This window comes from Electrophorus electricus, chromosome 18 (assembly GCF_013358815.1).
Source record: "Electrophorus electricus isolate fEleEle1 chromosome 18, fEleEle1.pri, whole genome shotgun sequence".
Classification (NCBI taxonomy): Eukaryota; Metazoa; Chordata; class Actinopteri; order Gymnotiformes; family Gymnotidae; genus Electrophorus; species Electrophorus electricus.
In genome coordinates this window covers 8,701,690-8,726,467 of record NC_049552.1, presented here as the reverse complement: position 1 = coordinate 8,726,467, position 24,778 = coordinate 8,701,690, and the positions used below count along the sequence as shown (strand labels likewise).

General features: G+C 40.8%; 2 protein-coding genes and 1 long non-coding RNA gene across 9 annotated transcripts in view; 1 reads left to right on the top strand and 2 right to left on the bottom strand.

Moving 5' to 3' along the window:
- ralgps1 (Ral GEF with PH domain and SH3 binding motif 1) overlaps window positions 1–24,778 on the top strand; it is an 86,132-nt gene that overhangs the window by 17,576 nt on the left and 43,778 nt on the right. For all 5 annotated transcript variants that reach the window (XM_027009820.2, XM_027009817.2, XM_027009821.2 and 2 more), the window contains 2 exons: window positions 2,024–2,116; window positions 6,168–6,294. In XM_027009820.2, coding sequence (XP_026865621.2) covers window positions 2,024–2,116; window positions 6,168–6,294 — 220 coding nt within the window. The remainder of the gene's footprint in view (window positions 1–2,023; window positions 2,117–6,167; window positions 6,295–24,778) is intronic.
- On the bottom strand, window positions 7–9,870 carry LOC113577275. Its single transcript, XR_003410613.2, has 3 exons — window positions 9,383–9,870; window positions 2,544–2,860; window positions 7–1,413 (listed from the first exon to the last, which is right to left on the bottom strand). It is a non-coding gene; the product is annotated as an uncharacterized LOC113577275 (long non-coding RNA).
- Window positions 11,230–24,778, bottom strand: part of angptl2b (angiopoietin-like 2b) — a 17,903-nt gene continuing 4,354 nt past the window's right edge. The window contains exons 2-6 of one of the 3 annotated variants that reach the window (XM_027009822.2): window positions 24,529–24,662; window positions 21,678–22,582; window positions 14,371–14,564; window positions 13,199–13,469; window positions 11,230–12,713 (exon numbers count right to left, since the gene is read on the bottom strand). In XM_027009822.2, the coding sequence (XP_026865623.1) occupies window positions 12,514–12,713; window positions 13,199–13,469; window positions 14,371–14,564; window positions 21,678–22,582; window positions 24,529–24,554 (1,596 nt within the window). In that variant the 5' untranslated portion in view covers window positions 24,555–24,662 and the 3' untranslated portion in view covers window positions 11,230–12,513. Of the gene's footprint in view, window positions 12,714–13,198; window positions 13,470–14,370; window positions 14,565–21,677; window positions 22,586–24,528; window positions 24,663–24,778 lie in introns of all 3 variants that reach the window. The other 2 variants (XM_027009824.2, XM_027009823.2) reach the window with 2 other exon arrangements.

The window sequence follows — 24,778 nt, the reverse complement described above, 5'->3', positions numbered from 1 at the left end:
GTGAGAAACTCATTTTTTGTTGCCTCTTAAGTTTAATGGTGCCTGTTTTGCCACACTGAAATGGAGCTGGTAACTGGTTGAAGTTAAGCCATATCCATTTGGCCTTCATGACATCTGTCTCATGGTACATTTGCTATAGGCCTAACCCATGTCCCAGGCTTAAAATCTAATGCGTTTGATTTGGTTGTGCTTGCCCTTTCTGGTCCTGTGTTGGAACAACTGTGTGAAAACCTCCTGCCTAGAACTTTCTCATAATGCTTCTGAGGTTCGGTTCATTTCAAAGATACTACCACATAGCCAACCTTTCTGAGAACCAGCTCACATATTTCACAGTTTTTTAATGGACAGCAGAATACATCAAAAAGTATATTTCCCAGGAGAAAGCTTTTGCTTTGTTTGTTTTTGCTCATATAACCTGGTTATCATCTCAACTGTGCTTACTTGTGTATTCAACATTCTGCCTTCTGGTACAAAAGATTTCCCCTTATGTCACAAACAACTGAATCAGGAACTAAGGAAAGCCAGTGAGGCTTAGTCTTAGTAATTCCATTAGAATCAAGAACCCTTCAAATTCCCTGATGTCCACTTGACTTGCCGATGATCTGTTCTTGGTCCACATGACCATTGAGTACATCAGCATTACCTCCAATTTTTTCCTTCTTTTGTGTTTCTTTATTTTTCTGCTGAGCTTCTTACTTTGTTCGTTTGTCCTGTTTCCCTACTCCAGCTATGCTGTGAATTTGGGGAAAACATGATTTAATAAAAAATTTCACAGCATAAAAAAATAACACAGAACTCCCTGTCAACTTGTTACTCTGGATGTTAAATGCAACATCACCTCCCTGGACATTAATGTAACATCTGTGGAATCAGTTGAGTAGTGTGTTTGGTTTCCAGCTCATTTTCAAAATTTTCTGTATTCATTTTCTTGTTGCTTTGATGCCCTTTCAATTCAGTCATTTAAAGGTTTCTTTATAATTAAGCACACACATGAACACACACATGCGCACACACAAACACACACACACACACGCACACACACCCACAAAAAAAACAAAACATGCCCTTTCATAGTGGGTCGGCGGACACCTGTGAAATCCATCATCCTTCTTGCTGCCCTGATATGAATTACAGGGATAGCCACAGAGTTGCCCCTCGTAGACAGTCTCAACTCGCAGGCCCCTGTACAATCACGTGTGGTCCTTCGCTTAACTCCGCCCCTTTTACAACCTCAGATGCTGTTTGGTGGGCCCACACGGGGCCATCCTTCAGCCACACTAATGGGCAAACCAGCAAGAGCAGGGCTTTGACTCCTCCTTGGACCTTTCCAAGGTCAGAGAGAGGTCAACCCAAGGTCAGAGAGAGGTCAACCCATTGACAAGATAAGCGGAGCAGGAGCATGACATCATCTGCCTGAAAATGAAAGGAAAACAAGTAAATTAAAATGGAAAGAAGGGAGAGATGGATAATACTCTGCTGTTAGTGAAGACAGATGAGGCTGGAGTGAAACATCCCTTCTCTCTATTTTTGGTCTACAGCTCTTCATTTATTTAACCACTTTCTCAGCCCAGTCCTCAGGGCTCACCAGATGGTCCACAGCTTTGCTCCCTTTACACCTGTGCTGGATATGTAGCGTTCTTAATGGCTTGGTTTGGATGCGTAAGGAGCGCTGATAGAGCAAAAATGTGGATTGCTAGCTGCGTGTTGAGGACCTGACTGAAAAACTCTATTAAACTTTATTTGTAAGATGGACAATTTGGGGGGTAGGAAAAGGAATCTGAAAAAAAAAACTAATCTGATATGTCTGTATGTGGTGTGCACCTATTCTTGCCTTACAAGTAATTCGTTTTGTAATGTAAAACCCTTTCAAATTATACTGAGTGATTGTGCACGCTCATTGTAAAATGTTTATGCATTGTTTGCTATAGAAATAAGATCATTACATCATTTAAACCAATTCTGAATGTCTCTAAATAGATGGCTAAACATGACGTGCTTGTTTGTCTTGTGGATACCCATGCAGAAGCTATTGGAGCTGAACAACCTGCACTCCCTGGTGTCAGTGGTTTCGGCCTTGCAGAGCGCACCCATCTTCAGACTCAGCAAGACCTGGGCGGTAAGAGCAGGGCGCCTTTTCCATATATGACCAGTTAAGAGGCCAAGTGTTGCAGCTTGACTCAGTCTTACAGGAAGTGAGGCACAGGACATTCGTGTATATCTTGCAGCTGTTTATTTGAACATTGCAATGAAAACGTTTATAATGATACATGAAGGTGATGTCACTCTCCCTAAACTCTAGAATACTTTTGCATTCTTCTCTATTTTTCTGACTGCTCAAACATCTAATGTCTCACTATTCATTTGGATACGGTATGAAATATGTCAGACCTCTGATTTGCCGTATTCTTGAGAACTTTCTTTCTCAAAGGCTAAAATTTTGGATTTCTGCAACACCCCCCCCCCCCGCCCCCCAAAAAAACTGTCTAGAACATGCTCAAGTGCCATAGATATTTAGAAATTGGGAGCTTGTTTTTGCAACATACCTCAAAAAGAAGAGGTGTCAAAACAATCAAAGCTAAGAAAAAGAAGAAGTCTCTCCACATGGGCCATGGAGCAGGGGCTCTCCACATGGGTCCTGGAGCCGGGTCTCTCCATGTGGGTCCTGGAGCAGGGGCTAGCCACGTTGGTCCTGGAGCCGGGGCTCTCCATTTGGGTCCTGGAGCAGGGGCTCTCCACATTGGTCCTGGAGCAGGAGCTCTGCACATTGGTCATGGAACAGGGCCTCTCCATGTGGGTCCTGGAGCATGGGCATATTTTTTGTGTTCCTTACATCTCTATTGCACCTGAGCTGACAAGTAACCTGCGGAAAGTCAGTGCGTTACAGAAGGAAGACTATAAAAATGTGTAGTGTGCAGGGCCCATGTGACTGAGGTGGAACATTATATCATCTGGTCAATGAAGTAATGTTGGCCCATGAAGTTTGGAAACCAAAGACACCAAAATACATTAATAACAAAGAATTGATAACTCAGTGAGGTAGGACAATGCAACGATAATGCTAAAAACCTGTTTTGATGGGATTTTCTGTATTCACTTGATGCTGTTGATGTAATCATTTATATTTAACATAAAATGGATAGGCTTTCCTTTTTATGCCCTTCAGAAGCATTTAATTTTTTTACTTCTTTGAACTGAAAGTTAGCTTTATCCAACTGGAAGGATTGGGAAATTTAAATCAAATGGCACTAGACCCAAATGCATCATCCAGTACGGAAGAGCCATTTTCACTGCTTAATAGATGTCGACGGTGGCATGTAGAGTTGCAACAGGATGCACAGTAACGTTGAGATGCCAGGACTGTCCTGTGTCGAAGGGCTTTATATAGCCAACACTACTGTACCACATAACCATAACCATATGCTGCTGTGTCTGGCTACTTGTGGCATTCTTTTAAAATGAGTAAAAAAGCTTTTAAGTGCTCTTGGTTTATTACAATGGGGAATTGGCCTTGTGAAGTGACTCATTTTGCTGAGTCCAACCTATGCAGTTTAAGTTTTATTTTTCACTGGCTATAACCCATAGATTGTAGTTCTTTTTCTCATAAATTCATGATGCAAAGCTGGATAGGTGTACTGTAAATGTCAGTGTTTTCTGTAAACATATGGTTTTTGGTTGGCAGTGACATCGGTCAGGTTCAGATGATACTAAGTCATAGATTTTTATAAATGCAAATCCTTCCATTAGGGAGGTTTTGAATTAGGCAGTCTGTTGTCTGGTTTACTTACCTACAAGAGAGTTGTTGGTAAAGAGGGATTAAATGTATGAGACACATAAAGGTCCTGGATCGGACCATCTGGAGAAGCTGTTAAACCAGCAGAAACAAAAGGGAAGGGAAATTGAGAGAACCAGCCATGTGGTCAGGCTGGGAAAGGAGGGAGCATACAGACATACTGTCAGTGATGGATGCTTTCTGGCTCCTACACAAATTGGTTTAACTTTTCCTTGGTCCTCCTCTCCTTTTCTTCCTTTGTTACTTGCTACCATTTCCACCCCCCCACACCCCCACTCCAACCTTTTCTTCTCTTTTATTCACCCCCTCGTCCTTTCCCTCATCACCTCTTTTTAATCCCTGGTCTCTTTTTAACATCTAATCCTTTCCTTCACAGTCAGAAGAGTTGTAATTGGCCTTAGCCAAGCACATCACCCCTAAAATTCCCATCTACCACCATGAATTGTAGTCAAAGACTTGGACGGCTTCCACTGGAGACTGGTTCTCAGTGGGCCCTGCTGCTTAACCTCTGCCACAGCTGATGAATGTCAGGGCTTAAAAGGCACTGGAGAAGATGAAATGGTGCAGAGCATGGTACTGGTACACAGTACATGGACTAGATGCTATAAATTCTGGGATTACAAGAATTCTAATTCATTTTTTATAGAGGTGTGTGTTTGTGTGTTTGTGTGTTTGTGTGTTTGTGTGTGTGTGTGTGTGTGTGTGTGTGTGTGTATGTGTGTGTGTGTGGTGGACTGTTTGATAAGCTTGGCAGAAAACTGATAAAAAGCCTCAACTAATTTCCTTCATTCTGCATTATAAATCTCTAGTCAAGCACATGAAATGGCCAGAGTTGTAAAACACATATATGCACACATGATACACACATACCCAGGACACTATTTCTCTGAGGTGTGTATTAATGCATTGTTATTAATGTGTAATAGCTACTAAATTGTTAATCATTCATAATGGGATTTTAAATATTCTTCTCTTTGAAAAACTGAAGCTGTTAATAATTAACCACAAAAATACCATGGTGTAACACCCTATACTATAAGTAATATTTCATGGAATTGTCATAATATTATTATTTTCACATCTAGCGAGCACGCATTGATTGATAGCTCCTTGCTCATAACTTTCTCTCCACAGTTCTTCCCACTGTCTCTTTGCTCACTTTAAATAAACAGAACTCTCCCCTACATCCTCTGACATGAATATTAGCTTGCATTATTTTTTCCATCTGCCATGAAGTTGAAAAACCAGTGGTTGTTAAGAAAGAATTCAGGACAGGGTACATTCAAACCCCTCAGGTGAGTGTTAGGCAGTAGTGTAGCTGTTGAGCAAAATATGGGCATGCTGACATGGTTAATGACTGACTACCAGGACACTGTCCAGTCTGCTCAGGGCTTTAATTGAAAAAAATTGAAAAAAAAAAAAAGTAAAATGGTGAGTGCGTCTGAAGATCAGGCAGAGAAGATCACGCCAGCTGCTGGTGAGCTAATTGTGTCTGATTGTTTCCTTTTGCCCGGCTCTGTGAGTTTATCCTTGCCACTGTCGCCCTTGGCTTGCTCACTGGGGGCTTGGACTTAGACATTTGTAAAGCTGCTTTGTGAAAACATCTGTTGTAAAAAGTGCTGTATAAATACATTTTGATTTGATTTGATTATCTAAGAGAGAAACCTCATAAAATCTCTTTAAAATATATGAAAATTTATCATCCGTGTCTTAGCATTTATCCTGTTGAAAAGGCTATCAGGAGACTCTAAAGAATATAAAAGGGCTGAAACAGTGTAAAGTGGAATGCCTCATCAAACCCATTCGAGCAATGAGTCAAACTGTAGCAAGCACAAACTGCTTGCAGGAGCAGCAACATCCCCAGTAGGACTCTGTGCTCTCCCAGAAGAGGAGGAGAGCATAAGATGAAATGACAATTCCAAGTCCACTGACAGCTAAAAGTATGTAATTAACTCTTAAACCATTATTATGGACATTTACTGGCTTGGTGATGAAGCTAACTTGGGAGCATTGCCTCACTTAGCAGCCTTTTGCAAAGCCAGTGGAAAGTTTTCAGTCACTGTGTAATTCAGTAATGCAGGCTTTTGTGTAGAACTAAATGATACATCTATATCCATGAAAAAGATATCTCACATGGGTGGAAATGGCATGATTTGATGTTTATATGTTTTATGCTTATATGCTTTGTTTATATGTGTAAATAACATTTATCTAGGCAGACATGGCCATTCTTGATGCGAAACAATTGCATATATCAAAGGATTATGTTTTTGTATTGTTTTTTGACAGAAATGCAATTTTTGTTTTTGGTTTAACATTTCACTTTGAAAATATAATATTGGATCTAATGTGTCTTTTTTGTTTTTCTTTGAAATAGCTGATCAGTCGAAAGGACAAAGCCACTTTTGAGAAGCTGGACTTCCTAACGTCAAAAGAGGAAAATTACACCCGCATGAGAGAGTACATCAGGTCCCTCAAAATGACCCCATGCATCCCATACCTAGGTGAGTCTTCCAAATATAGACTTTTGGAGACTAACTGAGAGGTTAGAAATATTTTGCCAATAGCATCAATCACCTAGAAAGTGGTGTTAAGATGTTAAGACAGTAACATTGAGCAGCATTACATTAGGTCTTCTACATACCTAGAGCCTTATTGGGGGAGAAAGTGCTTACTCATTTGAGTCTAGTATTTTTGTATGGAAGCTAGATGCAAGTTATTATGATAAATGCTCTTCATATTAATTCCTCCATTATCATTAATCTGATGGTAACCTGTATTCGCTTCAAATCAGTTGAACTCCTGGAAACAGGCTCTTCACTGCCTCTGAACTCTAGATGAATATGTACCTTATTATTGTTTTATTGTTTTGGTTTTTTTTGTTTTGTTTTCTAAAGTAGTATGTGTTATTGCCTGGCTTTTTCTATCAGACTGAATGATAGAGTTTTTTCTCACTGGTTTATCCACCTCATTAACTTATGAACAGTAACAGCTATGGTTCTCTGCTTCACAAAACCCCACACAATCCTTTGTTGTACACAATCAATTATGTGCTACATGGTATACAACTGATTACTTAACTGAATGGATTGTTGCTTCATTGATGCTACAGTGTGATTAGTATAAACATATAAACCAATTACAAAAAAATGTTCACAACACTAGTCAAAGGCACGGTTTAGCCCTTTAAAGTAATTTGAATGAATAATGGATTGCATTAGTTTGATTCCTGCTAAGAAGCTGAAAAAATCAAGCTCTGTCTGGCCTCTTTTGTTTTCTCAACTGATTCCAGTAGAGAGCAGTAATGAGTAAGAGGTGGGTTTTCCTACTTGGCTGTATCAACATAACATGCATCAACATTACATGATTCACAATATTCACAACAGTGTGCAGTGGTAACTGAGTTGGACCTTATGGGGCCAGTTTCCCTGGTCCCATAAGACTATTACTAGATTATTCCTAAGGCTAGACTAGAAAGAATTTTCAGTGGTGCTGATTTAACAATCAGCGTTGCAGTTTGTTCCAAGACTAGGTTTAATTCACACCTGGAAAACAGACTCTTGTATCTCTTTACATAAACATGGGTTGATTTCAGGAGAATCATTTATTTTTTGCTTTTTTAGTTGTTTGGGTTATTTGCCATCTAGCTGTAGGGGCTTAGGTGTTCCAGAGTCCAAATGAAAGCAGGGTACGTGTGAAATGTCACACCATTGTATTTTCACTGCTGTAGTGTAGGTTACAGTCATTCATCCTAAAGGCTTATATAAGACCTTTTAAAAAAATTTGAAAGTTTATATGGTTTCTTTGGAGAGAGTGCTATTCTTTGTTTAGAGAACCCAGTATGCTGTCAAACATTGTGAAGTGTCAGAGAAAGAACACTTTCTGGGTCGAGCCTTACAACTGTGCAAGTCTACAAATGGCAGTATGGCAACTGCAGAATGTGTTATGACTGAAAAGCCAGACTGAATACCAGGGACATAAACTCAGGTACTCCAGGACTGATTCTGATGGAAACCAGCATGCTTTTTTAGTGATGAAGTTTGATGAAGAACAATACCTGCTGTTGGTACATAGAATTCCCTTGTAGACTGACACGTGTGAGCTCAGTTGATTGATCAGTTGTTAGTTTGTGCACATACAGTCATGGCCAAACGTTTTGAGACTGACACAAATTTTGATTTTCACAAAGTTTACTGCCTCAGGTTTTTTTTAGATCTTTTTGTCAGATGTTTATATGGTCTAGTGAAGTACAATTACAAGCATTTCATAAGTTTCTTAAACTTTTTATTGACAAATACATTCAGTTTAAGCAAAGAATTAATATTTACAGTGTTGACCCTTCTTTTTTAAGACTTCTGCAAATCACCTTGGCATACTGGATATCAGCTTCTGGGCAAAATCTTGTCTGATGGCAACCCATTCTTGCCTAGTCTGTGCTTGGAGTTGATCACAGTTTCTGTGTTTGTCCACCCTCTTTTTGTGGATTGAGCACAGGTTCTCAATGGGATTAAGATCTGGGTAGTTTCCTGGCTGTGGACCCAAAATTTCCGCACACATGAATGGTCTCAGGATGCCGCACTGTTGGCGTGACACAGGACTTATGATAGTGTTCACCTTTTCTTCTCCGAACAATCATTTGTCCAGATGTCCCAAACAGTCTGAAGGGGGTTTCATCAGAGAAAATAACTTTACCCCAGTCCTCTGCAGTCCAATCCCTATACTTCCTGCAGAATGTCAGTCAGTCCTTGAAGTGTTTCTTGGAGAGAAGTGGCTTCTTTGCTGCCCTTCTCGACACCAAGCCAGCCTCCAAAAGCCTTCGCCTCACTGTGCATGTAGATGCACTCACACCTGCCTTCTGCTTTTCCTGAGCAAGTTCTGCACTGGTGGGCACCCGATCCCGTAGCTGCATCCTGTTTAGGAGATGGTCCTGGTGCTTGCTTGACTTTCTTGGGCACCCTGAATCTTTCTTCACTGCAATTGAACTTTTCTCCTTGAAGTTCTTGATGATTCGATAAATGGTTGATTTAGGTGCTAAGCAGCAACGTCCTTGTCTGTGAGACCCTTTTGATGCAATGCAATGATGACTGCATGTGTTTCCTTGGAGGTAGAAAGAAAACTTCAATCACCACCACCCTTTTAATGCAACCAGTCATCAACTTCTAATCTGAATGACAGAGTGATATCTGCTGCCTTGTGCTCTTTAACACTTTCTCCTGAGCTAAAAAGAAGATCACTGAAATTATGTTAGAAGGCCATTTTGTGGCAGGGCTGAAATGCAGTGGCTGGAATGCAGTAATTTTTGTGATTAAGTTCATTTTCATGGCAAGGAATGACTTTGTGACTTTGCAATGACTTGCAATTCATCTGATCACTCTTTACAATCTAGAATTAATGCAAATTGCCACCATAAAAACCGAAGCAGCAAATGTTGTGAAAACCAAAATTTGTGCGAGTCTCAAAACTTTTGGCCAAGACTGTACATGGTATGCATGTGGACATGCTTTTGAACAATGATTTGTGGAACATTCAAAACACTAAACACCTCCTTATTAATATGCAGATGTTAAATAATTCATACACATATTAACTCACCTCTTCTATTACACACACAATGAGCACCACACATCCACCCATAACACCTGTTCATGGTATTCCCCATGTGTTCCTGTTGAAAAGACCCAGAACAGAGACACACTGATGCTGAACGGGTTCCAGTAAGAGCTGATTACAAACACATTAGTCTCCCGCGAAGGTCCTGCAGACTAGTGGCAACTCATGAGACAGATGCCCCCATTAAGCTCATGCAAAACTCATCACTGTGGTGAAACAGGCTGGCTCCCTAGCTCTTACTCATGCTTACTCATCTCCATCAGAAACAGAGGGGTCATTATGACTCCCCCAGATGCTTTCCACCCACACAAACTGGATAGAAAGGTTCCTCACATGCCCTCCTTCTGACTTTGCTAGAGTGATCACAGCCTGCATTTTGCCAAAGCATTTCACTGTAGCTTTGGAGCCACTTGCACAAAAGCGACCAGCAGGGTGGAGCAGAGATTGCAGCTCTTCTGTTACTTACCCTGTGGAACTTTCTCACCTTGTGCCTAAAACTGACTTCCGGCTCAGCTTGCTGTGTTAGAGAAATGCAGCATTTTGTCTTCTTCTCATGCTGCTGACGCTGAACAGAACTGACATCGCGCTGCAGAGCGTGTGCCTTTCAGCATGGGGATGTGCTGCTGTTCCACTCTGGTGTCCCCAGCGTCTCCAGAGGAAGGTTCCTAATGGCTGGCCGGTGGAGGAGGTCTGCTGCTGGTGCAGAAAGGGGCCCCAGCCTCGTCTGAGGCTTAACAGGCCGCCACTCCTCATCCGTCATTACAGGACCAACTGTTGCACCACGTCCATCTGCACGATTCATTCAGGAACTCTGCTCTTATTCTTCCACTGAGTTCCAGAGTTGGGGTGGAGTAATAATAATAGTACATTGTATTTATATAGTGCATTTCAAGGAACCAAAGATGCTTACAATAGTCAGTACATAAGAAACATTGTACATAAGACATTGATAGACTTTAAAACAGAACATATACAGTATACAGAACATCGCACTTACTGAATATGAGCAAGAGCTGATGAAACAGGAGTTTAGGTTTAGAAATATTATAGGCCATGAAAAAAAAGTTAGATTTGAATAGAAAGAGAGTTGCAGACTGTTGGACCAGATGGGGAAGAGAGTTCTAGAGTCGAGAAGCACATCTAGAAAAAGCACAATCACCATAGCTGTGCAGATTGGAGGAAGAACTGTAAGCAGGCTGGCTGAAGAAAATCTAAGAGTGCAAGTAGGATTGTAAGGAAGGAGAAGAACAGACAGATATGAAGGAGGTAATTTAGAGCTTTGTAGGTAATGTAGGAGTATTTTGAATTAAATACAGTGTTTTACAGGAATTATGTGTAAATGATCATACTCACTCAGGATGTTTGATAGCTGCCTGCAATTTGCGTTTCATATGCAGGCTCTCCAGTTGTTATACACCATCACTATAGCCACCATCATTCAAGACACAAAGAAGGCATACATAAAGACTCTTCTGTAACCTGACACTCAGGTGGCAGAATGAACGTCCCCTGGCTGTCAGAATATCTTAGAAATGGACTGTTTTCAAATGAAGTCTCACTCACTGGGCACTTATATATGTGCATAAAAATGATAAATAAATAAACATTTTAATTTACCAGTGTAGTATTTTTCACACTATCCTATTAGGATATGTTTTGGGTAGGTAAGGATATGTTTTTATAGAAACAAAGCACTTTACACATTTGTAAGTCACTCTGAACAAAGGTGTCTGTTAATGTAAATGTTATACATCTAACCCTGAAATATGAACATAAACAAGGGTGTACTGTTCCTGCAACGCATTATGCATTCACCAGACATCCCCATATTCCTGGAGCTGTACATTTGTTCTTTATTGCAACAGTTTAATGATACAGGCTATATTTGTTACACTTGCATTACAAATATTTTCAGCAAAATTAATATATATACAAAAGTATGTTGGGTCTCCAGTTGATTCCAACATTTTAATTTATACAGTACATACAGTTTTCTGATTCTTCAGAAGCAAACCTGGAAGTGTGTTGAAATTTAGAATAAACACATTATAAACGCAGAATACTTGAAACTGAGATTACATTTATATCAAAACATATAAGTATGGAACTGGAGCGAAGATCATTAGTACAGCTGTGCATTGAGTCAGGCATTTAATATGCTTTAACTGTGTGACATTTAATCTTTACCAAATGTGGTTCTGTCACTGCAGTTTGCATACTGAATGTGTATTAGGTGTCCAGTTTAAGGCTACATGAAAAAGGGAGCAATACTAAAATCAGCTGTAGTTTTGTCTTTACTTGATCACTTTCTTGTTACATCAGTAAAATTGTGAAATAGTTGCAGTTCAAATTTTTAATCTTTAATCTTTCACATTTAAGAAAGGATATATACAGAATGTCCTGTGTGTCTGTTGGAAGTGACAAATCAGCAGTCATATGGATCCTGACCTGATGGTCAGTCTGCTACTTAAAGACTTGATAGAAAAGGCTTCCTAGGTGACTATATGATTTTTTCTCACTATGTTCTTTTATCTCTGACATTGCACATTATTTATGCATAACTATGCAGTATAACATTTCAAGAAACTGAACAATAGGTTGTAATCCCTGAAATAAATATTAAGATATTCATCTCATAAGGAAACATTTTCTGGAGTGAGTGTCCTGTGTCTTATGTCAAATATACGCACTAATTCTTTCTGCAATCATATTTGAAATAGACACTCAAAACAGGGCAACCTAAACCATATTAACAGAAGCACAGCTATACGAGTTAGATGAATACAAGCTGCCTATGCTCTTTGTCTGAACAAAGCTCAAACTGTATGGAAAAGCTTGTAACCTTTTCCCTACAAAAGTACAGAGTGGAAACCATTATGACAAGTAGAATAGAAAGGCCAAACAGTTAGAGATAACAAAGCAATAAGGGGAATTATTTTGCAGTCACTGAAATTTGAGTGTCCCTTTAGTCACAAGTTGCCTTTATCATCATCTTTCCATCTGCTTCAGCATGCTTGACTACATGTATGACACAAATCAAATCAGAGTTGCATTCCAATAGATATGGCAACTATAGGGGATGGTCTTCAGTTTATCTCCCATTCATATCCTGCTCAGTGAAAGGTGTTGGGGTTGGGCCGGATCATCATCACCACTTTCTTTAGAGAGTAGGCTCCTCCTCTGAACTCTGCCCAGTACACTCCATCCTGGTAGCGACTTCGATAGTGTCCTCCACGATACCACACACCATTGAGGTTTGAGTGGGCACATGCATTGTACCACCAACCTCCCTTCTGGTAGTGGGCACAGTTACCTAAAAAAAAGAACCTAGGTTTTTTTTTTTGTTTTTTTTTTTAATAAAATGTAAATGTAAATAAATGGCTGCATATTAGTAGTAGGAAAGCTTAGTTCAGAGGTGTTCAAATTACAGTCCTCATGGTCCAGGTCTACTGATTTTCTAGGGTCCCATTACCTAGGAGTCAGGTGTGATGAAAAAGTGGCCAACCATGAATTTATTTAATCATGAATTTATTTGATCAATTACCATGGGAATACAAAATCCATGACCGCATTTGGATTCAAGGTCCACATTTGAATACCAATGGACTGGTAAACATTTTGTCTTTAGCATTTGTTGTCCAATGTTTCAAGTGTCTTATTCCCTAACTTATTCCCTTATTCCCTAACTTGTTCAGATCTTTGTGAAGGATCAAATTAGTTTTTCTCCTAGTCTTCTGGCCCTTTTGTAAGACATCTGTTGCTGTGCTATATGCTGACATATGTGCTGATGGGCCTTACCTGTGTATGCGTCATGATCTCTGTCCAGCGTAGTGAACTGCTTGCCATTGTGCCACGTGAGGGAGTCGCCTGCGTTGCCATGATAACGGCCCACCCTGAGCTTGTAGAAGTCAGCCTCTGGATCTAGTCTGAAACTAGCATACTCAGCGAATGTTTTGCGTCCAGCCCAGTCCTCCAGGGTCACCAGCAGTTTGTAGTTGCCCTGGTTGGTCAACCAGTAAATGTTCTCCAAGCCAAGCCAGTACTCCCCATCTATATTCCCGAATCCTTGCTATGGGAACCAGAGAGAGACAGAAATCTGACCGATCCTCATCATTTACCATGGGTGTCAGCTGCCACTTTGCTGAGTGATTTCATAACTTGTACTTTGCTGACTGATTTTATCTTTCGTTAACTTGCTGAGTAATCATTTTTATGGTTTTTGGGTAGGGTCTTGAAAGATGTACATTGGAACAGATGGTTAATGAATGCTGAATATTACATCTTATTACATGTTTAGTGTATTCTTATATGCATATAAAATTAGTGGGGTTCAGGATGTATGTAAGACCTTGGATCTTCCCTTACTAAACTGATATGGTTTTCATTAGCCAACATGTGCTTTGTCTCATAGAAAACTGTCCCTAGTATTCCTGTATGTTCAATCTGCCATGTGTTGAAGGGTGCTCTGGTAATGTCTTGGAGACCTGTTTTGTTTTGAGCTTGGCATGGATTCATGCAAATCATCTGCTCTCTGAAGTTTACCCTCATTTACCACCACATTTATCTTATGATGCAAATATTTACATTACACAAACCATTTCAAATACAAATTCTTTTCTAGTCTTAAAGAATGGTTATATAAGAGATTTTATTTTTGTTTGTTTTTTTTTCCTTTCTGTGACCTTTCTATTCATTACTCATTTTATGTATTCGGGGAATAATTTAGTAATGGTTTGCAGTTTGTATTGAGGCATTCCTGTCTCATGTGGTGTTAGGCCCAGCATATGTTCTTTATTAGACCTCCATGGGGCCTGCTGAATAATCTCTGGCCCAACTCTTGTAGGAGACCATGGCCAGAAGCTTTTGCTGATAATTACAGACTCTGTCTAGAGAAGATCATAACATCAGCAAGTTCCCATCACCAGTTGAAGTTTAAATTACTTAAAAGGCATGCCTCTGGCTTCTCTTACCTTGTAAGTCTCCCAGTTCCTGAAGAAGTTGACTGAACCATCCATGCGTCTCTGGATGACCATCCATCCACCAGGGTCCTGTCTCTGGTCACACCACACCTGCATCAGCTTGTTGGTGTTGTCAGGTTTCACCAGGTACATGCCGCTGTTAGTGTTGCCATCTTCCAGGGCCTGGAGACAGTCCTTCCATGGGCCTGAGCAAAGAAAGGAGTTGAGCCAGGAACCAAATAGCAGCAAGCACCTTTGAGCTCTCCTCAGCACCTCTGCTTCTGAGCCTTTGCCTTATCCCAAAGGTCCACATCAGTGTGGTGGGACAATTGAGAGCAGTAACCGAAGATTAGATGTGCAGCTCCTGTGAGCTGCCCTCAGTGATCTACTGCATCTAGAGCACTTGGTCCTCTTCCTCTCGGCTGGAAAAGCTCTCAGCAAATCAACAACATTGACTTTGGCTGCCATTTCTGACCTGGGAAGTCACCTGCAGCCAAACACAACAGTGGCATGGAAGCCAAAGAGAGACCTGATTGCTAACAGTAGCAGCTAGATTAGCAGGTACTTCCAAAGCTCGCTGAGCACAATATAACGTTATAATGTCAAAAATGGATCCAACTTGCATATTTTTCCATTTTTCAATATATGATGAGTATTTCATCCTAGATTTTAGAATGGCTCCTTAAAGCAATCATATTGTCATTTTTGCTCTCTGGTTGAGTGTGGAGCTGTTTAAGCCAACATTGAATGTCAAATGGCAATTGCCTTGTTTTTCTGAAGCTCTGTGGTATACGACAGTAAAATATGTCCTTGGTAGTCTCTCTAAATGACTGAATTGGACTCAGAATTAAATGTGACATCATAACTTTAATGGCAGCAAAATCCCAGCAAATTGTTGCTTGTGCAAAATTTCCATTCAAGGTTCACAGCCAACAAATTTAAAGAATGCAAAAAGCACACCATCTGACAGCAAAAACAATCAGTTAAATGTAATAAAGAGAAAAGAGAAAAATAAGTAAAGAGAACAAGAAAACTACACCCAATGCCTCTAATAAGGTCAAGACACATCCTTACACTTAAGATGAAACCTCAGACCAGGGGCCTCATTTATAAAACGAACGCAAATGTCTTAGAAATTTGTTCTGAAGAAAATTGCTCAGTGAATGATTTATAAAAACGAGTTTACAAATGAATATTCATTTCCACTACTGGTGTGACAAAGTTGTTTATAACTCACAATATATCCTATAATTGAGAACACCTGAACAATTGAATGAACTGAGCACACTTTTCAACTCTGCCTTTCCTTTAACTAATTTGCATATAAAACCCAATGTGTTCTTCTCTCCAAACTTGTGCTAGCTGGTTGCACAGGGTTGCTAAAAGAGGTCTAGGAAGACGATATTGCCTCATGAGGCATTCATTATCATCATCCCCTTTCAGTTACAGTGACACTGGCCAATCATCGGTGTCTGTGAGCTCATGCATCACAAAGGGGTGGATAGCGCGGATCCTTACTCTGCGGTGATTGGCTGCATGTGCCTCAGAGGAAACATGACAGCCCTCTCCTTCCTGGCTGGCAGCTGATGTGTGATGAGTGAGACTTACCTGATAGGTGGGAATTGGATGTGACTAAATTGGGGGGAAAAATCCAAAAACAATATACAAAAAAAAAGGTCAATCATTGTTTCAGGTGGATAATGTGCAACCAGTTTGAAAAATAAAAACATGAGCGTATGTGTTTTTATATTAGTCTATATTAGTAGAAATTTGCTACAATAGAAATATTTGTATGTTGGAAACGTGGGTCGATCGTCACATATTTTCAGGTCACATTTTAGTTTGTACAGCATTAATTAACTCTGAAATTTCATATACAGCTGTTTTAAAATATTTTAAAAAGGCCCCAGGTCTGAATTTTATGCAATCTTTGAGGCGCTAGAGTAGGTCCACTCCCTCCTCCAACATCAAGCTTGGTGCTAATCTCTGTAAGTGCTGGGCAGGCCCAAACATTTGCCTGCTGTAGTCTGGCAAACCTTCAAGTGTTTACTCATATGGTGCCTTTAAATGGCAGGCCTAGTGCTGACCTGTGGACTAACTAGCACTCTCTGTCTCTTAGTTTCTTCATTTAACCAGGTAGCCTGTCCTTGGCAGATGTGCTCATCATTGTGGGGTTAAATGTGATGGATGAGCTGTTTGGAAACAGGTCTTCAAAGTTGCTTCCCTGAGCTCCATCAAAGCCTATATCTCATAATAGTTTCTACGCCTGAGGTATAAGGACTGTAGTAAGACAATTTGGACAATAGTAGGAATTTCTAGAGGATCCCAGTGCTTAAGGTTTGTGAAAAATATACTACAGATTTCAGTTTCCTTTTTTGCTACTGAAGATTTGGGGTTGATTCAATGTAAAGTATTTATTACTCTGGACCACATTCAGTTATCAGAGTTCTGTGTTTCTCGGAGTTTCGATTTTGAGGTCATAGTCCACAGTCTTTGCAGGACTATTAAGTTATTGTAAGGTTGATACAGTGAGTTTAAAGGTTTAGGGTGAGAACAGGAGCACACATGCGTATGTGCACATACACAGACATTACTGCTACCATGGTCACATTTCTCTTCTCACTCCTTCTGCTACCAATCACCAGCAATAGAGGCAGTAGATCATATGGGTTAATGCTTCCGTCATCCTCCCCTCAAGTGTTTTTCCACAGTAATTTAACGTGAATGTAGAAAAAAGATTACTCTATAATAACTCCTTGGCCATGTCTGAATGAGTCTGTGTGTGTTTGTGTGTGTGTGTCCCCATCTCTGTGTGTGCACGTCTGTGTGTCCATCTGTGTGTACGTGTGTGTGTGTCTGTGTGTGTGTTTGTGTCTGTGTGCGCATGTGTCTGTGTGTGCCTGTGTGTGTGTGTATGTGTGCGCGTGTGTGTGTGTGTGTGTGTGTCTATGTCTGTGTGCGTGTGTTTGAGTATCTGTGTGCTTGTGTGTGTGTGTGTGTGCGTGTGCGTGTGCGTGTGCGTGTGCGTGTGTGTGTGTGTGTGCGTGCATGCATGCATGCACGTCTGTGCACATCTGTCTGTGTTTTCATGTTGCATACACTCAAGACAAAAGAGGCATGGATATTCATTTGTTCGCATGCATTATCAACTCCAGAGTACTTGATAGACTGCTGTTACAGTAAACCATACTGAGATTAGCAATGCCAGTCTAGCTAGAGGATTAGAGTGGATGACTTTCCCATTCACCATTCATGATTTCCAGTAACACAGTAACACACTCTCGCAGTACTGTCTCCCTCAAGTACATATGAACATCTTTCAGCACTCCTACACATCTTATGGAAATTGCAAAGCTATAACACCAGTAATCTGATGCATTAACATGTCATTAACATTAACAAAAATTCTCATTGGGCAATGAGTTCTGTTCACTTTGCATTGGGTTGGTTTTCTGCATGGTGCTCTGAGCGTGCCAGATGGCCAGGTCTTCAGTGTGCTTGCACTGACCGTTTGAGATCTCTGAGCAGACCATTCCAAGTTTGTCAGCTTATTATTTTGGAGCCTGGCTTGTTTTCCCTTGTAGTCCATGTGTCAGCATTTTTAAACACTCTCCCTCTGTTTAGATGGTGGGAGAGGAATTTACAGTATGAAGCCTAGCTGCTTAAAGCACTTCTTGCCCAAAATAAGCAATTAGAAATGGAGCAAGAATTATAAGTATGCTTTTCAAGATAATGGCTGTTAAAGCAGTTTTATTTTATAAAAGCAAAGTTTTATTTAAGAGAATGTAGGCATTTGGGATTATTGATTTGTCCTGAATTTTTACTTATGCATACTGTGCATATATATGTGTGTGTGTGTGTGTGTGTGTGTGTGTGTGTGTGTGTGTGTGTGTGTGAAAAGAGGCATTAAAACTGTGTGCATATGTGTGTGTGTATGAGAGGAGAGACATTAAAAGGAAGATTAAGAAGAGGGTGTGGCGATGTCATATTAAATTGAATGTGTAAACATGCAGATGGAAAGGATTAGAAACATTATGCACTGGAGAACAAGGTATGTAGCACTGAGCTGGCATTCGCTCAGGGCTAGAGTCATGTAAGGGTGCTGCCCATAGAGGTTTTTCAGATGTGCAGGTCATGTTAAATCAAAGTTACAAATAATCCAGCAGCCCATTCGCTCTCTCTCTCTCTCTCTCTCTCTCTCTCTCTCTCTCTCTCTCTCTCTCTCTCTCTCTTTCACCCTCCCTCTTTCCTGTAGAGGCTGGGCTTTACTTGCCACTTTTCCTGTCACCATGACCACATTCCAAAAGCTCGCTTCTCATTCACCCAGGGGTTTTCTCTGCTTTGCATGTCAGATACAGCCAAACCTGGGCAGGAAATTGCTCCACATTTATATGACATGCAGAATTCAGCAGTCATTGCAAAAAATGTTAGCTACCCCGGCATAGGAAAGAACCCCACGGGAACAAACTTCCTTCATTTTCATTCTGTTGTTCTTTTGTGCTAGCTGTAGAGGAGCTGGCCTGTCAGTGCCACTGCAGTTAACATTAAAATAACAACAAAAAAAATATTTAATTCTGTAGCTCAGATATCTTATCTCCTGCTTGTTAGTAGCAGACAGTCTCTGTAACACTAAAAGAAAGAATAGTTCACTGTGTCTAAGACTCTTTATCTTAGTCTCCTTATCTGCCTGTGCACTGCCATCTGAAACAACTATGCTCCAATAATGGTAATGCCTTAGGTAAACCACGTTTATATGTATAGCGTTTTTCATACATATAAGCAGTTCAAAGTGTTCAGCTGGCTAATGGCACATGCAAACATATCTGCAGAGTAGTCAGATTCTTCTCCAGCAACAACACTTGAGCTCCAAACTGGTCTTCTCCACATTCACATTGACTTGGAGAACAGAGAGTTTGAAAAATGTAAATTAGTTATCTCTATTAAAGTGTGTCTGTGTGTGTGTGTGTGTGTGTGTGTGTGTGTGTGTGTGTGTGTGTGTGTGTGTGTGTGTGTGTTGTGTGTGTGTGTGTTGTGTGTGTGTGTGTGTGTGTGTGTGTGTGTGTGTGTGTGTGTGTGAAATGAATGAACAAAGCCCAAAAAGACCTCATTTCGTATCCATGCATAAGGATATATATGTCATGTGTCTTGGCACACATTTTATTATTGTGTAGTCAAAGATACAAAGCCATACAAAATAAAGGTCCTATTGTGACATCCTTTTTTCCCCATCCTACCTCACACAACCATTATTTTTCATAAGGACATATGGCTAACCATCATACAGATACATTGCATGCAGTCTGCCAAGAACCATTTACTTCTGCTTCTGGTAATGCAAGGCTATTTATATTTTTATCAAACAAATATTTGGAAATATTTAGATTTTTATCAAACAAATATTCATTGAGCACAAAGGAGAGTCACTATTCTGTAAACAGACGCCCGCTCCCTGAGGATTACAAATAGAGTACAGGGCTAATTCAGAATATTCTCTGCTCGTGGCTTCCATCTCTTGAACCGTGCATATCATGTGCATTTCAAAGTAAGAGCCCCAACAGTCACTTCATTGTAAAGCTGCAACTAAGCGCTCCTCCTACAGGAGAGCTTGTGGGAGACAGCATTTTCACAAGCACTCTTGGAATGAATGAACAAGCAGGGATAGGGCAGAGCCGAATCAGCAGGTAACGTGCAGCACATACGCATGCACACAATCAGATCGCCAAGCTGAAAGGGGTAACATCTCACAAAAACACTCTGAACTGAAAGGGTTTACATCTCACACACACAAAAAAAATTTTATTTGTATTATAATTACTTGTGTTCATTTTTATGTTTGATGTACCTAAAGCACCTCCATAATAGGCCATTGAGACACTTGTTTTTCTGACACTCTCCTCACATTGGATTGGAAATAAAAGAAGGATTGTGGGGGTCTATGCATACAGATAGCATACAGATGCTATTCCTATAACACAGGTGCTACCGGCCTCAAATTATTGTTAGAATTGTATAATTTATGTAAATAGTTGTAATTTTCTCTATTATTATAACCTAGTCTAAAGATTCAGATAATCATGATAATGATTTAAAAACAAAACCCATCAAATTTTTTTTTTTTTAACTTTGACAAAAGTGTATTGGTATTGGTATATCCTTGTGTAAAAGACAAACAAAACCAAAGGGAAAAGGGGGGAAAGAATTTATCAAAGTCAGAATAGGTCGAACTGAACATACCATATAGCCCATGGCTATAATTTGGCCTGTCGTTTATATGAAACCCAAAAACATGAAACCCAAAACATTTGGTTTGCATTTACTTAAAGGAACATAGCCAGTATTACTTATGAGGAAAGACAGCTTTTAATTATGTTGTGCTTATAGTTTAGTTTAGTTAAGAGTTGTGGAGGGTTTGCAGGTAGTTTGTGAAAAAAGTACATAATCCTGTGTTATTTTATTATTTAACATGTTTTTAAAGAACTTTGTCATAAAATTGCTTACTTTGTATTGATCACACTGTGAAGTTGAATCAAGCTAAATCTAAAAGTCATCATGAGAAAAATTATAATTCTGTTCTAATTATAACTATTGATGTGCATTTAACTTTAATTGTGAGCTTTTTATGCTTAGTAATGGTTAGAAAAGGCATGATCGTTTCAGTGTTAAAATGCCATTGTGTAGGATAAACAATATGTTTATGTAGCAGAAAACAACCAAGGGTTTTTTCATGCAGTCTGTCTCCCTGAGCAGGAAAACAAAGATTGTTGTAGTACGATAGGGGGAATCTAGCGGCACATCACAAATTATCACCTACATCTTCCACCTACATTTTTGGTAAGAGATGAAAATCACTGGTGTAAGGAACAAAAATGAACATGAATGAGTAGATGATAACAGATGGAAATGCATTTGAATCTGTATTTCGAACTAACGCTGTAACTAACAGCGTAACCATAACACCATAACAACCCTAAAGCTGTCCTTTTGCCCTTTGATCTCACAGTCATTGTTTCATTTAAAATCCAATGTGATGGACTAGAGTACAAAACTTGTAAACACTGGAAACCTATACATCGTAATATCAGTAAAGGTTAAATATGGGATACCTAGACATCCTAATGTTAATTCTTAGTAAAGATTAATTCTAAAAAAACATTAATTCTGAAAAAAACTATTACTGCTGCTAATTGCACTGTGAAATAACACTGTGAAGTTTAAATGATTCAGGCTCTAGTCTATGAGTAACTAACTGAAGAGTTATGCAAGTCACAATTTTTAACCTTTCTATACAAATTTTTTTTAGGAAAACAGCCAAATCTTACCTGAAGGGATGTTGGTTGGGGAAGGGCTGTGCGTGCCACTTGGCATTGTGGGTAATGGAGGCGGCGGCACTTTGAGGTTCTGGTCACTCTGAATTTCGTTGGTTATCTGACTGTTGCGGTTGAAGGTAGGTGGATGGTATGGCTTGCTGATGGGTGGAGAGGGCCTGGGCTGAGGTTGTGGCTGTGGTTGGGGTTGGGCCGGTGCTCGGGGCACCATCACTGGGTGTCCCCTCTGACACTGCGTCTCCAGCAGAGCAATAATGGCTGACTGGTTGTTGGCCAGCGAGGCCAAATGCTGGTACTTATGCTCCAGGTCCTTGTAGCGGTTTGTGAGCTGCAGCATTTCGGAGGTCTGGTTGAGGATCTTGTTCTCTAGCTGAGACAGCTCCAGCGAGTTGTCGCGCTTGCGGATGATCTCATGCAACAGCTGCATATAGAGCTGCGTCACACGGGAGTTCATGTTGCGCGACTCTTTGCGCAACAGCTTCACCTCGTTGACGATGCCGCCATCGACCTCCACAAGCTGCTGTAGGGTCTCGATCTGCCGCTTCTGCTTGTGGAGCTCGGTGTTGAGGAGCTCCAGCTCCTGCTTGTTCACCCGGTTCTCCAGCAAGGCCTCTGGCTCCCTCGAGTTGACACAGATGGCCCCTGTGACCTTCTGCTGTGGCACGATAAAGGTGTAGGAGCACTTGTCTGGGGGGGCCACTTCAGGCGAGCGGCGGGCCCGGTGCAGGTGCGAGGCCGAGATGAACCCTGGCTCAGGATCCTCATCGCTGCTGTCGAACTCTTGTGCTGCCACGCTGCTTTCCAGTGTAGGGAAGAGTCCACATACCAGGAGCAGGAGTGCCAAGAGCAGCACGGGGAGCTCCATGGTAACGCCCGCGCACGCCTGAGCGAGCCCTGAGCTGCTTTTTGAGATGGAGGGGGGGCGTGGAGGGGAGGAACATTTAAGGGGCAGAAAGGGGAAGGAGGAAAATTGAGAGAAGGAATTAGAAATGTTCCGCTGACAAACAAAAAAATTGTTGTGCAATGCCAGTACATACCACTCTGCGGCAAAGACATAAAAATTGAAAGACAGGGAAAACTAACACCTGTGTATTTCCTTACATCCTTTTGATGATCAGTAAAAAAAAATTAAGCTGTGGGAACACAGCAAATCTACTATTTCAACTCAAATAAAGTACATGTACTTCTTATCTTAAGAAAACTAGACATTCCTCAAAGTTGTTAGTTCATTAAAACTCAAAAAGCACCTTTGGGCTATTTGAGTATGTTTCCCAGTCCTCTGCATGGGGCAGGAAGCTGCTTTCTCCCACTACCTGCCTGCACAAGCCTCCTTACCCTAACCAGCATGCCCTGCGCTGGTCCAGATGGGTAGAGCTGTCACCTCAGCTGGCTTGCAGAACTATAGAGTCGCCTGCAGGCTCTTTAGCACCCGGCTGCTGCTGTTTTTGTTGTAGCTAGAGCAGATCCAGGTCTCCAGAGTCTGATTTCAGCCTGCAATGTCCCTGTGTAGCTGGAGGGGAGGGCTGGGGAGTGAGTCTGGTGAAGGATTATTTTGTTGGTGGGAATTATGCGGCCTGCTACCTACTCTTCTGGGGGCTCTTGGTTTGACAGGAGATCCTGAACTTGAGCTACATTCTTGGAAACATGAGGTGAGCCTGAGATTAGAATCTGTGATTAAGGTTCCCTTGCTACATTTCCCTTTACCTTACTGCTAACATCGGGTTATTAAACTGATTGTACTACCTCTCCTTTGATTCCCTTTATAACTTCAGGTCTACTATTCATTCTGGGGGATCATTAGCTGTGTAAAAATCTCTGATTATTTGTGTTAACATGTCACTAGTAGTATTAAAATCTCTCACTAGCTGTGTTAAAAATCTCACCACAACGTCCTGTTCAATGGTAAACAGCTCTCACTAGCTGAGGCAGTGGACTGCTGTTGCTAGGTGAAACAGACTGTTTTTAATGATGTCAGCTGGGTCTGTTTGCATGGGCGTTCTGGGTGGCCGCCACGTCTGTGAGTGTTTGCAGCAGGCACCTCCTACATTCAGGTCTCAACATCACCGTGAGAGAGTGGAAAAACTGACACTGCCTACAGAGCATGCCCACTCACATTTTGTGTCTCTTTGTTGAATAGTGCAGGTGTTATTACCTATCATTTTTAACCCAGTCTTACAGTAATGAGGGCAGTCTGAGATACAGCTTGACATCTCTTACTCTGTCACTGCCACGACGCAAGTTTCTGGTAGTCGAGCAGTGCAAATCTAGTTTTCAGTGTGAAAATGTGACTGTCCAGTTCATGACATTCAGAAGATTAAAGTTGTGCAAACACTGTCAGGTTACAAAAAAAACATGCTATATTGCATCATACCAACATAATTCACCACATTTTTGTGCAATAAATAAATTCTGTGTTGTTTACCAAAGTATTAAGGAACTTTTAGGGGATTGTGGTTAAGAAAAAGGGAGTGTGTCTCATGGTCAGAGGTGAAGGCGGCCCCTCAGGAAGGACGCTGTGAGCGTCTCTCTCTAGGGTATTTCAGCGGAAAGCCGCCAGTGACTTGGGTTACAGAGCACCACTGTCACACACATCTCTGATCTCTACGTATATGGACACACAAATATTGCACCTCACCCAGTTTGGACTGGTCAAGAACAATTTTATTTGTCTTCAGAGTTCATACTACACACTTACCACAGAGTAATTATAGGACATTTAATTGTTTGTTTGTTTGTTTGCAACAGGTTAGTCTGCATGTTTAATTACAAATTCAATATGTATTACTGTATAACTGTATTTTTGTATAACTGTATTTTTTTGTATAATGTAATAGTGTATTGTGACCTTGAGCAGCAGAATGTGCAGAGCATTTGTTGCACAGTTCCCCGGTGTTGACCCAGTGGCTGAGAGAGGAAGCCATCCTTTCATCATCACTGCATGGAGGACTATGGTCTGCTGACCCAAGGCACCCCCGAATCCTCAAGAGAGAAATGCCAGGAGCATGCAGAACCTTTCATCATCTTTAATTCTGGGAGTGCAGCCAGAATGCATTAAGACATCCATCTAGGCAGCATTAAGAAAAGAAACTTTTGAT